At 37.7% G+C, this 18,166-nt stretch overlaps 1 protein-coding gene across 6 annotated transcripts in view; it reads left to right on the forward strand.

Moving 5' to 3' along the window:
* The window catches only part of LOC128646040 (IST1 homolog), a 247,831-nt gene that overhangs the window by 120,527 nt on the left and 109,138 nt on the right, over positions 1-18,166 (forward strand). For all 6 annotated transcript variants that reach the window (XM_053699451.1, XM_053699455.1, XM_053699453.1 and 3 more), the window contains 3 exons: positions 109-289; positions 776-863; positions 14,063-14,146. In XM_053699451.1, coding sequence (XP_053555426.1) covers positions 109-289; positions 776-863; positions 14,063-14,146 — 353 coding nt within the window. The remainder of the gene's footprint in view (positions 1-108; positions 290-775; positions 864-14,062; positions 14,147-18,166) is intronic.

Consider the following 18,166-nt stretch of genomic DNA (forward strand, 5'->3'; position numbering starts at 1 on the left):
TAAAAATGTTGTTTTTTATTTGTTATCATAACCCTTTAACTGTGATTTTATATGTATGCAAAAATATATACTGCTGTTTCCCTTTTATGAGTATTTATCTCATCCTAGCTGAATTAGCACTGAAATCCAGAAAGGAGATAGCTGATTACTTGTCATCTAGAAAGGATGAGAGAGCTCGGATTCGTGTGGAACATATTATTAGAGAAGACTATCTTGTAGAGGCTATGGAGATCCTGGAACTGTACTGTGACTTGCTGCTTGCAAGATATGGAATTATCCAGTCAATGAAGTAAGCTTCTTCCCAATGATAAAATATTAGCATAATAGGAAAATATATGTCTATGGTTGTCCATGTCTCTTGAAAAACTTGCGTGTATTTTAAAAAAGAGGTCCATGTGGTCCATATTAACTAGAAAGCAGAAATGAGAAAGAATAATACTTTAAGGATGCTATAACTTCAAACTGCATAATTTGGTAAGCGAAATGACCTGCACAGAACCATGAAGTTATCCAGAAAACATATTAAAGAAGCAAATACAGACTGAGATTTTAAACTTTATAGAAAGTATGTAGGTGTGAGACTATTTGATAGTTTTCTTTTGTCCTATTTTATGTAGAACAAGAGGAAATGCTTGTCTTAATATTTGTATGATGACTGAGAAAAATAACATGAAGAAGAATGAAACAGTACATTGTCAGGGGGGGGACAGAAAGTCACTTTTTTATTAAAAAAAAAGTTATGTTTATTATGATATAGTAATTCTATTTTATGTAGGAATCTGGACCCTGGCTTGGCAGAAGCTGTCTCTACATTGATCTGGGCAGCTCCACATTTGCAGACAGAAGTACCTGAATTAAAGATAGTAAGTAGAATAAGAAACATGGGATGCTTCTGTTGATGTACTGCACAGTTCTGATATTCCATGTGCTCGGTATGCAAGGAAGTGACGAAAACGCTAAAAATATTACCCATCAAAAACTAAAATTATCACAACAATCTGTAAAAACAGACGCCTAGATTACGAGTTTTGCGTTAGAGGCCGTGCGGTGCTAACGAGCAGTTTATGCTCAACGCTCACTTACAGATAGCGCTGGTATTATGGGTTTTTACAAACCCGGCATTAGCCGCAAAAAAGTGAGCGTAGAGCAAAATTTTGCTCCACATCTCACCTCAATACCAGCGCTGCTTACATTAGCGGTGAGCTGGTAAAACGTGCTTGTGCACGATTTCCCCATAGGAATCAATGGGGGAGAGCCGGCTAAAAAAAAACTGCAAACACCTGCAAAAAAGCAGCGTAAAGCTCCTAACGCAGCCCCATTGATTTCTATGGGGAAAATACATTTATGTCTACACCTAACACCCTAACATGAACCACGAGTCTAAACACCCCTAATCTTACACTTATGAACCTCTAATCTGCTGCCCCCAACATCGCCGACACCTGTAGTGTAGTGTTTGGTGTAATTGTAACTTAGGTTAGGTTTTATTTTACAGGTAAATTTGTCTTTATTTTAACTAGGTAGTTAACTAGGTAGTTATTAAATAGTTAATAACTATTTAATAACTATTCTACCTAGTTAAAATAAATACAAAGTTGCCTGTAAAATAAAAATAAACCCTAAGCTAGCTACAATATAACTATTAGTTATATTGTAGCAAGCTTATGGTTTATTTTATAGGTAAGTATTTAGTTTTAAATAGGAATAATTTAGTTAATTGTAGTAATTTTATTTAAATTATATTTAAGTTAGGGGGTGTTAAGGTTAGGGTTAGACTTAGGTTTAGGGGTTAATAACTTTATTATAGTGGCGGCGACCTAGGGGACGGCAGATTAGGGGTTAATAAATGTAGGTAAAACTCTTAACTACTGACTTTTAAATGCGGTACCAGGCTTGACAGGAGAGGGTCTACCACTCTCTTTTGGTCAGACTCGTAATACCGGCGCTATGCAAGTCCCATTGAAAATATAGGATACGCAATTGACGTAAGTGGATTTGAGGTATTTCCGAGTCTGGACAAAAAAGTGAGCGGTGCACCTGTACTTTCAAGACTCATAATACCAGCGGATGTTAAAAAGCAGCGTTAGGATCTTTTAACGCTGCTTTTTAAGGCTAACGCACAACTCATAATCTAGGCCAGAGTTTCCTAAGAGGAACAGGCAGATCTGCTGGACATTGCTGCAGGCGGATAGCATACACTGTCCACATTTATCATTGCACAAGCTTTTCACTAGAAATGCTTGTGCAATGCTGCCCCCTGCTCACTGGCGGCCAATCGTCCACTAGCAGGGGCTGTCAAACATCCCGATCATATCAGATCGGGATGAATTCAATCCACCACCTTTTAGGTGGTGGATAGGTTAAGGAGCAACGGTTGGCTGCTTCTTAACTTTTGTTTCAGGTGAGTCTGAAACGATGAGCATCCGAAGCAGCATCCACTGCTTGATAAATTGAGCCCATATTCTAAGTACATGCTGCTCTTGCTAAATGTTAAAAGGATGCTAAATATTAGAAGAATGTTACTTTGCATTGGCCTTCTTTTGAAACAATATTATTTTATATATATAGTTCTACTATTGAGCTTAATAGTGTTATTCTGGTGAAATGCTAATGCAATGCTGCTCCCTGCTCACTCGTGGCCAATCGGCCGCTAGCAGGGGCCGTCAATCATCCCGAATTGGATCGTGATGATTTCTAGCTGCCACCTAAATCTTTCACTGCTTCTTAACTTAGGTTTCTGGCAGACCAGAAACAATGGGGCTCCAATGCAGCATCCACTGCTTAATAAATTATTCCCATAGTCTTTCACGGGTGCTGTCTAAGGGATTTCCATTTACTTTAGATGGAGTGTTGGGTAACTTTGTTGCAAGCAATGTTTCAGTTGTAATTAGTAAGGGTACCTTGTATCCTTCTGGCTGCTGGTCTTATCCTTCCTTCCCTGGTGCACGTAACTACTCACGTGTTTATTCTTCCAGCCATGGGCTTTTTCTGTTGCTACATTGTCTCTCCTCTTTCATCCGTTTGCGATTATAGTCCTCAATGTTCCTGTGCAGTGCACCAGCAGCCAGATGGATGCAAGGTACCCTTACTAATTACAACTGAAACATTGCCTGCAACAAAGTTACCCAACACTCCATCTAAAGTAAACGGAAATCTCCTAGGCAGCACCCGTGAAAGACTATATAACAAATTTTACCTACTATAATGAGAAGAAACAGGTGTGAATAATCCTCATGTCACCGTAATTTGATACAGTGTCACATGAATAGCTGAAAATGTTAGCTCATGGATAAATAACTGGATAAAAGATAGGGAGCAACAAGTAGTAGTGAATGGATCATACTCAGATTGGACAAAGGTAATCAGTGGAGTCCCCCAGGGATCAGTACTGGGCCCTGATCTTTTTAATATTTTTATGACTTGGAGTAAGGATTAAATAGCGACATCTCTATTTTTGCAGATTATACTAAGTTAAGTAAGCTCATTAGGTCAGAGCAGGATGGACTTTCGTTACAAAGAGATCTGCAAAAATTAGAAGTATGGGCAGGTAAATGGAAAATTAGATTTAATAAGGGAAAATGTAACGTTCTACATTTTGAAAGTAAAAATAAGCAGGCAACATATTATTTAAATGGGACAAGACTTAGCCAAACAGAAGAGGAAAGGGATTTAGGAGTAGTAATAAGTAACAAGCTAAAGATGGGTGCACAATGCAGGGCAGCGGCTTCAAAGGCGAATAAGATACTAGCATATATTAAAAGAGGCATTGATTCAAGAGAGGAACAATAATTCTGTCACTATATAAATCCCTGGTAAGACCTCACCTTGAGTATGGAGTGCAGTTCTGGGGATTGATGATAAAAAAAAAAAAGACAACATTGCAGACCTAAAATAAGTTCAGAGAAGGGCCACAAAGCTAATATGGAGGTTTTGTGGACCGATCTCCAAAAAAGATATTGCAGAACTAGAAAAAGTTCAGAGAAGGGCCACAAAGCTAATAAGGGGAATGGATAATTTAAGGGTGATGAAAGCCAAAAGGGAGCGCTATACTATCCCTGATAAGGGACAGATTGCTTAAGGTGGTGTCCACGATGTATGTGTACTGATGGTATATGGTAGCCAATATCCTTAATAAATAAGATAATATACAGTGGTATAAGCTTTAAGATTTAAAATTTAAAATTTATTAGTTGACAAAAAATGTTGTAGCATAAATTACAGTAAAACATTAAATAAAATACATTAAATGAAATATAATAAGTAAAATAGAATATCACGAAATATAATTAATATTAATACAATAATAAAAGGGTACAATGGTACAGTAATAAAAGAGTATCTTTTAGAATATATGGATAACTGACATGACATAAAAAATAAGTGGGGTGGATCCAAACGTTAGTCCATATAAAATCCCAAAGTGATATAGGTCCCAAGACTGTATGTCCAAAAAAACTTAATGTGTGTCCGTGTGATAAGATTCTACAATGCTGTGTCCAATTCTAAATTGGTGTGTCCAAATCTAAATATAATCTTGATTAAATCCTGATCCAAAATATAATTGAATTATATCAAATGATAATAATTGTGAATCCTTGTGAGAAAAACGTGCCAATCACTAAACTTTGGTGTGAAAAAACAAAAATTGAAAAAAATTATTAAATTGAAAATTAAAAATAAATAAATAAATAAATTAAAAAATTATCATTTGAAAAAAATCATATATATCGGTCCGGTCTGGACCTTTCTCAAGATTGGTATCGGCATTAGTAATCCTGCCTTAAATAGTCCTATCGGTCAATTAGGCACCTTGAAAAATCGCGCCATAAAAATCACGCCAAAACGCTATGTTAGCATTAGTATTGTGTCATATGTGAGTAGGTAAGCTTAGGTAGCCTGAAACTTGGTGTTGGTATCATTGACTCAGGTTATTTGGTGTTAATGGATACTCGATGGTTCCTAAACATGGAAGAAATAAATACAAACAGCAACCAATAAATAAATAACATCTAAAAAATATAGACAAACAGCAACTAATAAATAAATAACATAATAATTGTGAATCCTTGTGAGAAAAACGTGCCAATCACTAAACTTTGGTGTGAAAAAACAAAAATTGAAAAAAATTATTAAATTGAAAATTAAAAAAAAATTAAAAAATAATTTGAAAAAAATCATATATATATATATATATATATATATATATATATATATATATATATATATATATATATATATATATATATGTATATGTGTGTATTAAAGGTGTAAAAAAGTGGCCAAAAAATAAAAAAATGTCCTAAAAATGTCCTAATAGATATTGAGAATGTACCCGCTGGGTGCTTGATGTTGTAACAGTCCTATTAGAAATAAGTCCTTTATACTCCAAAAGGTTGTGTGTATTTAAACCAAAATATGGAACGAGTTATAGAATATATATCCTAATTGAATAGTAGTCTTCTTCCAAATTAGAAATGTGTGCTGAGTACTTGAAATGGTGTAAAAAAAAAACCTAGAATAAAAAGAATAGACATAGTTCAATAATGCTACTAAATCTGAGCCAAATAAGTATTGTACTCACCAAATAACTCTGAGCCGTGATACCAATATTAATCTACGCATTTCGGTCAGGTCTGGACCTTTCTCAAGATTGGTATCGGCATTAGTAATCCTGCCTTAAATAGTCCTATCGGCCAATTAGGCGCCTTTAAAAATTGCGCCATAAAAATCACGCTAAAACGCTATGTTAGCATTAGTATTGTGTCATATGTGGGTAGGTAAGCTTACCCCGGATGTAAAGGATATACATCCGATTTTGTTGTGCCATAGATGGATTTAGTTGTACCATAATTTATCCGCCGTGTGTGTTGACCGGATGTTATTGCCGGAAGTGACGTCACGTCTACTTCCAGTTATGCGCTTATTGTACGGCATAAGCTTCCAGCTGAAAACATGTCTAAAGGCGGTAAAATGGTGTCTAAATCTATATCGGCTAGCCTGAAACTTGGTGTTGGTATCATTGACTCAGGTTATTTGGTGTTAATGGATACTCGATGGTTCCTAAACATGGAAGAAATAAATACAAACAGCAACTAATAAATAAATAACATCTAAAAAATATATGCAAACAGCAACTAATAAATAAATAACATTTAAAAATATATATATATGTAAAAACATATACAGGCATATTTGGTGATATTGTATTTTACTTATTATATTTCATTTAATGTATTTTATTTAATGTTTTACTATGTTTTATGCTACAACATTTTTTGTCAACTATTAAATTTTAAATCTTAAAGCTTATACCACTGTATATTATCTTATTTATTAAAGGGACACTGTACCCAAAATATTTCTTTCGTGATTCAGATTGAGCATGAAATTTTAAGCAACTTTCTAATTTACTCCTATTATCAATTTCTTCATTCTCTTGCTATCATTATGTTCACCAAAAATGGGCCGGCATTTAAACTTACATTCTTGCATTTCAAATAAAGATACCAAGAGAATGAAGACAATTTGATAATAGTAGTAAATTAGAAAGTTGCTTAAAATTTCATGCTCAATCTGAATCTCAAAAGAAAAATTTTGGGTACAGTGTCCCTTTAAGGATATTGGCTACCATATACCATCAGTACACATACATCGTGGACACCACCCTAAGCAATCTGTCCCTTATCAGGGATAGTATAGCGCTCCCTTTTGGCTTTCATCACCCTGCAATCGAGATCTGGTTGGGAGATCTCGCCTCTCTAGGAGGAACCTGTGTGGTGGTTTAATTTGGCGCAGGTTGATTACGACTTTTTCTTTTTTCGAATGGATAATTTAAGCTATGTGGAGAGGCTAGCCAAACTGGGTCTGTTTTCTTTAGAAAAAAGGCGCTTGAGAGGTGACATGATTACTTTATATAAATATATTCAAGGCTCATATACAGAGATGGCAGAAGCTCTGTTTATTCAAAGAAAATTGTTTGTGACAAGAGGTCACAATTTAAGTTTGGAGGAAAGGAGATTTAATCTCCTGCAACGGAAACATTTTTTCACTGTAAGAACAATACAATTGTGGAACTCATTACAAAAGGAGGTAGTGAATGCCAATACCCTAGATACATTTAAAAATTGTTTGGATACATTTCTGTCTAGAAACAAAATTCATGGATATGATTGCTAGTATTAAATGGGTCCCTTTTAGTGGTATTATTTAAAGGGACACTGAACCCACATTTTTTCTTTTGTGATTCAGATAGAGCATGCAAATTTAAGCAACTTTCTAATTTACTCCAATTATCAATTTTTCTTTGTTCTCTTGCTATCTTTATTTGAAAAAGAAGGCATCAGCTTTTTTTGTTCAGGACTCTGGACAGCACTTTTTTATTGGTGGATGAATTTATCCACCAATCAGCAAGAACAACCCAGGTTGTTCACCAAAAATGGGCCGGCATCTAAACTTACATTCTTGCATTTCAAATAAAGATACCAAGAGAATGAAGAACATTTAATAATAGGAGTAAATTAGAAAGTTGCTTAAAATGTCATGCTCTATCTGAATTTTTGGGTTCAGTGTCCCTTTAAGCTTAACTGGAGCTTTTTGTAAGTATTTTAGATTTGTATAGGTTGAACTCGATGGACTTCGGTCTTTTTTCAACCTTATCTACTATGTAAACAAACTCATGCGTAATGAGCAGCATACGCTGCTTAATAAATCGGCCCCAATGAATAAAACCTTTCAAATATAACTATATGTAACATTGTATTTGGGAGTACTTCTTGTTTAATAAGAGAGAACTGGAACGAGCAACGGAGTTGCGCTACCTTTTTTGTGATACATAGTAAACAAACCTTTTTTGGGAAGAATTGTTTTTTTAACCCTTTCATTACCGTGACTTTCAGACAAAAACTTGCCCAAAATACCAAAGAATTTTTAGCATTTTTGCTATCACTCCATTTAAAGAGAAATAGAGCCTTTTTTTATTTACCTGTCAAAACTATATATATATATTTTTAAGTATAGAAAAAGGGCAAAAAGTAGTCACGCTTGAAGAAGAAGAGTCTTGGTAAACAAAAAAGGGTTTATTGGACAAATCCAAGCGAGTAAGGCTACGGGTCACAGTCAGTGATGGCATCATTGAATGTGACCCATACCCTTACTTCGCTTTGATTTGTCCAATAAACCTTTCTTTTGTTTACCAAGACTCTTCTTCTTCAAGCGTGACTACTTTTTGCCCTTTTTCTATATATTACTACGGTTGGGAATACTGTTTTTGGTCCTCTAAACAACCTACTGGAACTTTTTCCTTTATTTGAGGAGCCTCCCCCCTTCCCTCCTTCCAATAGCCTATCATCATCACACTTCACTGGTGACACACCAGGAAGTCTTCGACCGGCAACACGCTCACTGCTATCAGCACGCCTACCAGATGACATACAGACCGGACCTGCTCCAGAGGGGTTACATCGCTCGTTTGGAACAGAAGTCCAACGTAAGTCCAGGCATTCCAATGATTACTCAGCACTTTGTGTACGTGGCAGCAGTATCGAGGAGCTCTATTCACCTAACAGGTAGCGGATTATACCGCCACCCTGTATAACTACAAGATATATAGGCAGAAGCGGAGGTATGTTCAGGGGGGAAGCATAAATTACACCCTATTATTACTTGGTTACCTTCAGTCCAGGACTACTAATAACTTTCTGGGACTAAATAATCCGTATGTGTTTATCTCTGTCTCACCCTGTTAAATAGATCACGGATTAGATCGGGGACTCCTGCATTACATTTACTTATATATAGTTTTAAGAAGACAGCCCAAGGTATTGATCTAGGCCCATTTGGTATATTTCATACCACCATTTCACCACCAACTGCGATCAAATAAAACAAAGTTACTACTTTTTTCACAAACTTTGGGTTTCTCACAGAAATTATTTACATACTGCTTGTGCAATCATGGCACAGATGTTTGTAAAAGTTTCTCTGGGATCCCCTTTGTTCAGAAATAGCAGACATATATAGCTTTGCCATTGCTTTTTGGTAATTAGAAAGCCACTAATTGCAGCTGCGCGCCACACTTCTATTATTCCAGACAGTGAAGGGGTTAATTAAGTATCTTAAAGGGTTAATTTTAGCTTTAGTGTAGAGATTAGCCTCCTACCTGACACTTTCTACCCCCTGATCCTTACCTGGTCACTCTCAAACAGCTCTCTTCCCTCCCCCACTGGTAACCCACATCTTAGGTACTGACAGTCTGCCAGTATGAAAATATAAGCCTTTTATTTTTTTTCAATATTTTTTTCTCTTATTTTTATATTTTCTGCAGTGTAGGTTCCTTACCCCCCAACCTCCCTTATCCCCCAAACAGCTCTCTAAACCTCCCCCTCTAACTGTTAGGCACCATCTTAGGTACTGGCAGCTGTCTGCCAGTACCTATAAACTGGTCTTTTAAAAAAAAATATATATATATATATTTTTAGGTGGCCATGCAACGAAGTTGCAGGACAACCTATTGTTATTGTCAAGATTATTATTATTATTTTTTTATTATTATTATTATTATTATTATTCCGCCACTTTTTCAAGTGCTTATAAAAACAACAGCATAACTCAAAAACTCATGAAACTTGGCACAATGCTAAAGATCTATGCTGTGCATAATCCTATGCAACATAAATCTCATAGGTCATGTGATCTAGCAGCCATATTGCTTTTTGCGACAAATTTCGACAACCGCTTGAAAATCTTCTTCTCCAGAACCGCTTATGATACAGTTGTGGAACTTGCTGTGTGTACTGCTGTATTGACCTAGAATAAAGTTTGTTCAAGAGAAGTGATTTAGTCACATGACCTAGCTGCCATTTTGAAATGTGCGAAAATCTTTAAACATCTTCTTCTCTGCAACTGCTAAGTGCAATGAAGCGCAATTTTGCACATGTGCTCCTTGCAAGGTCCTCTACCAAGTTTGTTCAAACTGCGAATTTTCCATAATCAACATAGCTGCTATGAGCCATTCGCCTTTTTATCGCAGTTTAATTGCGTAAATTTGCACTTTATGCATTATGTTTACACTATTTAACTATATTACAGTGTAGCAGACACATGAGTACACATAGTCATGACCCCTAAAGGCAATATTGCAGTAAAAATTCGCACTGCGCAGTCGCCTTCGTGAAATAAAACATTTGCAAATTTTCATAAAACTTCTGCAAATTATAGAGGTCTATAGTGAGCATTACTATGTGCAATTTGAAAGCCCTACAATGCATAGCTTGACAGCCATTTTGTTTCGTATGCGCGGTTTTTAAAAACTACAAAAATCTTCTTCTCCGAAACTGCTTATGGCACAGACTTGAAATTTTGTTTATAGAGTTATCTTATGACTAACATTCAAATTTGTTCAAGAGAAGTTTATAGGTCATGTGGTTTGGCAGCCATTTTGAATTGTTCAAAAATGCTTAACGATATTTTTAAATTAATAATAAAACAAAAACCGTTTTACAAAAATGCTTTATTTTTGCCATGTTTATTGACATCTATGGTAAGAACAATTGTGCATAATATGGAGGCTGTATATCATATGATTAGGCAGCCATTTCGTTTTGCGCAAAAATGTCAAAAATCTATTTTCTCTACAACCTCTTATGTTAGAACTGTGAAACTAGCTAAGTAACCTTATATTGTGACCTAGAATCACAGTTGTTCATGTTAAAGGAATTGGTCACAAGCTGTGGCAGCCATATTGGTTTACACAAAAATTTTGAAAATGTGTTATCTTTCACAGCTTTAACATAAGCGGTTGCAAATTTGCTGTAAAACAATATCTTATGACCTAGAGTTACCTCTGATCGTGATGAATGCATTGGTCATATGGCTGGGCAGCCATCTTGAAAAATGCAAAATGTTCGAAAATGTGTTTTTTTTCCAAATGCTAATGTTAGAATTTTTAAAATTTCTATAAAGCTTTATATTGTGACTTAGCTGCTTGTATGCCATTGCAAAGTCAATGCGCATGGCCACCTCTATCGCTGCTTGCAGCTATATTTTATTATTTGTTACTTATTTCTGTAGCCAAGTGTGTCTTACCCCACCCGCAATCTTTAGTTAGGGGTCCCCCACACCCCAGATCCTCCCTTTTTCTGTAGCATAGCTGGTGCTGCCCAATCCCTCCCTGTCCCTTTATTTAATGTTTGCCTTAGCATAGAGGCCTCCCTCTCCCTCCCGCCTCCCATGCTGGGCCGCCCACCTGCCACCCACCCACACCTCCCACCTGCACCAGCAACGATCATTACGATCATCACACAGTGTCACCATCTGTAACGATCAGGCATCTGGCCTCATATGAAGCTGTAGCACCGATTGCAAAGTACTGCAACACGTATATATATGTCCTTTTGGGTGAAGGGGTTAAGGTAGGCTAAGTTCCAAATCTTTCTCCAAGACAAACATATACCAAGACTCACCTTTACATACTGCTCTTGTTCACTGATATCTGAACTTCCTGGTTATTTTACATTCAAGTAAATATAATTAATAAAATATAGAAGATTTTGTTTTTATAAGAAGGCACATGTTGGATTCTATTGTTATTACAATCCAAAAAAAATCTTTTTTGTAGGAAACAATTTGTACTATGAAATTAGGAGTAATAAAATAATATTTACCCATTTTTGCCTAGATTACAAGTGGAGCAAAAAAATTGTGCTCTTGCAAGCATGATATTTGCGCTCCACTCAGTAATACTAGCACATGCCAATGTGCGCTGGTATTACAAGTTAGGGGCAATGCAAACTCATGTTCACATTGCCTGGAAGTCTTGCCCTCACAAGAGCATGCTTCAATAGGCTCCAATGGGAGCCTTGTTCTGATGCCTTGAGACACGGCAAAGAACATAGCGCAGCGATGGGGGTAATTAGCGCAGCGTTGGGCAGCATATAAAAATATATATGTATATTAATATATACATATTTATTTATGTGTTTATATGTGTATATACACATATTAACACATAAATATATACAGGTGAAACTCGAAAAATTAGAATATCGTGCAAAAGTTCATTTATTTCACTAATGCAACTTAAAAGGTGAAACTAATATATGAGATAGACTCATTACATGCAAAGCAAGATAGTTCAAGCCGTGATTTGTCATAATTGTGATGATTATGGCTTACAGCTCATGAAAACCCCAAATCTACAATCTCAGAAAATTAGAATATTACATGCAATCAATAAAACAAGGATTGTACATACCTGTAGAACAATATCGGTCCTCTGAAAAGTATAAGCATGCATACTGTATGGACTCAGTACTTGGTTTGGGCCCCTTTTGCAGCAATTACTGCCTCAATGCGGCGTGGCATGGAAGCTATCAGCCTGTGGCACTGCTGAGGTGTTATGGAAGACCAGGATGCTTCAATAGCAGCCTTCAGCTCTTCTGCATTGCTCGTGCATTGTCTCATGTCTCTCATCTTTCTCTTGGCAATGCCCAATAGATTCTCTATGGGGTTCAGGTCAGGCGAGTTTGCTGGCCAATCAAGCACAGTAATCCCACGGTCATTGAACCAGGTTTTGGTGCTTTTGGCAGTGTGTGTAGGTGCTAAGTCCTGCTGGAAAATGAAGTCAGCATCCCCATAGAGCTTGTCTGTGGAAGGAAGCATGAAGTGCTCCAAAATCTCCTGGTAGACGGCTGCATTGACCCTGGACTTAATGAAGCACAGTGGACCAACACCAGCAGATGACATGGCTCCCCAAATCAACACAGATTGTGGAAACTTCACACTGGACTTCAAGCATCTTGCAGTGTGTGCCTCTCCATTCTTCCTCTATACTCTGGGTCCTTGGTTTCCAAATGAGGACTTTGGACCACTGAGCAACAGACCAGGTTTGTTTTTCTTTAGCCCAGGTAAGACGCTTCTGACATTGTTTGTTGTTCAGGAATGGCTTGACAAGAGGAATACGACATTTGAAGCCCATGTCCAGGATCTATCTGTGTGTGGTGGCTCTTGATGCACTGACTCCAGCTTCAGTCGACTCCTTGTGAAAGTTCCCAACACTTTTGAACAGCCTTTTCCTGACAATCCTCTCCATGCTGTGGTCTTCCCTGCTTCTTGTGCACATTTTTCTTCCACACTTTTCCCTTCCACATAACATTCTATTAATGTGCTTTGATACAGCACTTTGGGAACATCCAACTTCTTTTGTAATTACCTTTAGAGGTTTCCTTATGGAGGATGTCAATGATGGTTTTCTGCAAAACTGTCAGGTCAGCAGTCTTTCCCATGATTGTGATTCCTACTGAACCAGACCGAGAGACCATTTAAAGGCTCAGGAACCCTTTGCGGGTGTTATGGCTTAATTAGCTGATTAGAGTGGGACCCTTTGAGCCTAGAATATTGCACCTTTTCACAATATTCTAATTTTCTGAGATTGTGGATTTGGGGTTTTCATGAGCTGTAAGCCATAATCATCACAATTATGACAAATCATGGCTTGAACTATCTTGCTTTGCATGTAATGAGTCTATCTCATATATTAGTTTCACCTTTTAAGTTGCATTAGTGAAATAAATGAACTTTTGCACGATATTCTAATTTTTCGAGTTTCACCTGTATAAGCATATACATATATATTTACAGTTCAAATACAGTCCCCATAGACCGCTATGTAAAGGCACTAACACCCCACATCCCCTTGCTTTAACCCCTTATAACTGCTTCATGCAGGTTTTTTTTAATTTTTTAAAGCTGCTTATATTTTGAATTTAATAAAGGAACTGTACACTTTATTTAGGGGGCAATTGGGGGACATTTTTTCAGTTCACCAGAGGTCTGACTTCTAGTTAATTGCAAAGTGCTCCTGCAAGCTCGCGGGAGCATTACCCAGCCATTTGCTATTAATAAATCGTTAACTTGTTACAGTTGCAGATCTTCATTATTTATTTGTGTTGTGTGTGCTTTAATACCATACATTTAGACAATCTTTACTTTTTATAATATACTTTATTTTCTTCTCTGCTATCCCTATTTCTCACTATATTAACTTGACCATCTGTTTTTTTCCTAGGTAGCCAATCAACTTTGCCATAAATACAGCAAGGAGTATGGAATTCTTTGTCAGACAAACCAAATTGGAACAGTTAGCAACCGAGTGAGTTTGCAATTGCAAATATACACCATTATATACATACAGTATGTCTTTTTTTCTTTTTCTCTCTCTCAATAAACCATATAATAGCAGCTAGCCTCTAACCACTTGAGTAAACAAAGAGGGGTAGATTTAACAAGCAGCGGATGCTGTTTTCTATGCCAAGCTTTTCAGGTTCGCCTGAAACGGAAGTTAAGAAGCTGCGGTCATAAGACCGCTGCTCCTTCTGCAATCATTCCGATCCGATCTGATTGGGATGTTTGACACCCCCTGCTAGCGGCCGATTGGCCGCCCGTGAGCAGGGGATGGCATTGCACATGCATTTCACTAGAAATGCTTTGTGCAATGTTAAATGCCAACAGCAAGCAATGTTGGGCGGCAATGATTCGCTACAGCGAATCATGTTCGTCCGGCACTTGGTAAATTGACCCCAGAATCTCAGATAAGTATAAATTATTTCCCCTGTAAATACCCTTTTTCCTCCTTGCTTGAACTGTAGAATGAACTGAAGCTCTGCTATGCCAAAAGTGCTATTAATTTGTCATTGCTCTCACCTATGGGGCCTATCTATCAAGCTCCGTATGGAGCTTGAGGGCCCGTGTTTCGGCTCGCCAGAAACACCAGTTATGAAGCAGCCATCTAAAGACCGCTGCTTTATAACCTGTCTGCCTGCTCTGAGGAGGCGGACAGACATCGCCGCAATTCAACCTGATCGAATACGATCGGGTTGATTTACACCCCCTGCTAGCGGCCGATTGGCTGCAAATCTGCAGGGGATGGCGTTGCACCAGCAGTTCACAAGAGCTGCTGGTGCAATGCTGAATGCGGAGAGCGTATTGCTCTCTGCATTCAGCGAGGTCTGTCAGACATAATCCGCAATGTCGGATCATGTCCGACAGGTTTTTCATAAATAGGCCCCTATGACTTTGAAAGTGGTCTCAACAAACAGACACTTCTTTTATATGTAAAAGGATAGCAGGACCAGCACACAACTTTGGAGAATTTCCCATATAAATTGTAACCGGTAAATCTAGGTGCACACCTGGAGGACCTCCCTTTCCAGGGTCCTAACATAAGCAGCAAATAGAACACATAGGTGGCACACAACATAGGGCAACAGCCACTCCTTTACTGTTAAGCGGATTATCTATGTGGTTCCCCATATAGTTTTATGGATTATAGCTGATTTTAAAATGATGCCCTCTCCCATATAGAGTGTGATCCTGCATTAGCAGGTCAGATAGTGTTGGAGGATTCAGTGCTTTGTGTTTCTTGATTCTGTACTGTCTGCATATCCACATGGTCCAATTCTGCTCTGAAATGCACCTTGGAAATCATATTTTGTTACTTATTTATATTTTGTAGCTTTTGGCTAGGTATTTTCACAACTTTATGTTTGGTAATTTATTTTTTATGTTAAAGGACTTATATACTAAATCACTTGAAAGTGATGCAACATAACTGTAAAAAGCTGACAAGAAAATATCGCCTGAACATCTCTATGTAGAAAAGATTTTACCACAAAATGTATTCATCTTACAAGAGTAAGTGCTCTGATAACAGTTATACATTTGCTACTGTCAAGCTGCAGTTTGTAAAAAAAACAAAAAAAAAAAAACAATAACCAATCAGCTTCATCAGTGCTGAGGTCATGTTTTGCTTCCTAAACTAAGGAGGGAAATAAAATGACTGGGCCTGCACATGCCAGATGCATGCTCCCTTGCAAGTCCTGGGACTGGTATCCTGATTGGCTGTTTAAAGTCTCCTGAGATGAGGTAAAATATCTTCCTTTTTACATAGAGATGTTCAGGTGATATTTTTTAGTCAGCTTTTTATAGCTATGCTACATCACTTTCAAGTACTTCAACGTTTGGGTATAATGTCCCTTTTATTTCAGAATGTCTTTGTGTATATTCATGCTTTAAACCTGCAATGATTTGTATTATGGTTTCCAGGAACTACAAGAAGGAAGTTAGGAAGCATGCAACATTTATAAAAAATATTTGCTTTTGCCACCATTATTTTATTTCCCAGCATTCTGTTCCTTTATGTTAGCCACAAATGTATCTACAGATGGCTATAGTGAGGCTACAGGGTTCCCATTGCACCTGCCTGCTTTGTATACCGTCCTTACTGCGGTTCCCACTTTATATCCCATTTCAGTCTTTTTTTAAGTTACCTTTTTGGGAAGGGGAATGTTTTTGCTCTTGCATATGTCTAACCCCTTTGGATAGCCAGAACACAGGATTATCAAGATATTAAATCACTGTTTTTCAAACTTTTGTTAATATAAAAATGTTGGATATGTAATATAAAACAAATTAACAGGTAAACATTTGATTAGTCAGTACATAATGATTTATTTAAGAAGAGCCAATCAAATATGACCTCCTATTGTGATGCACGTTCCCAACAACATGTTTCTATGTGTGAATGATATAATTAATGTACCCCTTGAAAAATACTGAATGTTTCAAATATAAAAATGTTCTATTTTGAACACAGCCCAGTGTTGGATCCCACCCCTTAGTTTGAAGGCTTCTGCCTTAAATGACAGAAGTTACACTCAGCGGTGACCTTAACCCTTGCTTTCCAGAACATAAAAAGCAATTAAGGGTTTAAAGCAGAGATGCAAATCACAGTCATAATAATGATCTAGCCTTGGCTTGTCCAGATTATTCATAGGCAATAAATTAAATCAATTAAATTATTGTGCAAAACCCACTCAAATCTTTAATTTAAACCATTAATACTACACCATTGATTGACCAGAACACACCCAACATTCATTTCTGACCCTTACTTCTAAGGGTCTAGGTCAGCTAAGCTGCATTGCAGGAAGCAGCAGAGCACTGAACTCGGACCTCATAAAAAGCTGCAGGCAGAAATTATGCATAGCAGTACTTGCTACTGCATTCATTTTTTCAAACTTACTAAGGGCCAAATTACAAGGGGAGCGCCATTTAACTATCCTGCTCAAAAGTTAACTGCGCTAGAAGCTTTTGGTGCGCGACAGGGTGTGTTCGTATTATAAGTTTAAATTAAACTGTTTTCTTTAGCATGCTAACCCGACACTTATGGACACCTGACCATAGAAGTCAATGATGCAAAAAAAGTGGAAAAAACCTACTCGTGTGCAAACACGATTGCATATTCTCAAGTGCGCTAACCCGACATGAAAATATGAATATTTCACATTCTAAGGCCTAGATTTAGAGTTCGGCGGTAAAAGGGCTGTTAACGCTCCGCGTGTTTTTTTCTGGCCGCACCATAAATTTAACTCTGGTATCGAGAGTTCAAACAAATGCTGCGTTAGGCTCCAAAAAAGGAGCGTAGAGCATTTTTACCGCAAATGCAACTCTCGATACCAGAGTTGCTTACGGACGCGGCCGGCATCAAAAACGTGCTCGTGCACGATTCTCCCATAGGAAACAATGGGGCTGTTTGAGCTGAAAAAAAACCTAACACCTGCAAAAAAGCAGCGTTCAGCTCCTAACGCAGCCCCATTGTTTCCTATGGGGAAACACTTCCTACGTCTGCACCTAACACCCTAACATGTACCCCGAGTCTAAACACCCCTAACCTTACACTTATTAACTCCTAATCTGCCGCCCCCGCTATCGCTGACCCCTGCATTACACTTTTAACCCCTAATCTGCCGCTCCGTAAACCGCCGCCACCTACGTTATCCCTATGTACCCCTAATCTGCTGCCCTAACATCGCCGACCCCTATGTTATATTTATTAACCCCTAATCTGCCCCCCACAACGTCGCCGACACCTGCCTACACTTATTAACCCCTAATCTGCCGAGCGGACCTGAGCGCTACTATAATAAAGTTATTAACCCCTAATCCGCCTCACTAACCCTATCATAAATAGTATTAACCCCTAATCTGCCCTCCCTAACATCGCCGACACCTACCTTCAATTATTAACCCCTAATCTGCCGACCGGAGCTCACCGCTATTCTAATAAATGTATTAACCCCTAAAGCTAAGTCTAACCCTAATACTAACACCC

The sequence above is a fragment of the Bombina bombina genome, chromosome 1 (assembly GCF_027579735.1).
Source record: "Bombina bombina isolate aBomBom1 chromosome 1, aBomBom1.pri, whole genome shotgun sequence".
Taxonomy (NCBI): domain Eukaryota; kingdom Metazoa; phylum Chordata; class Amphibia; order Anura; family Bombinatoridae; genus Bombina; species Bombina bombina.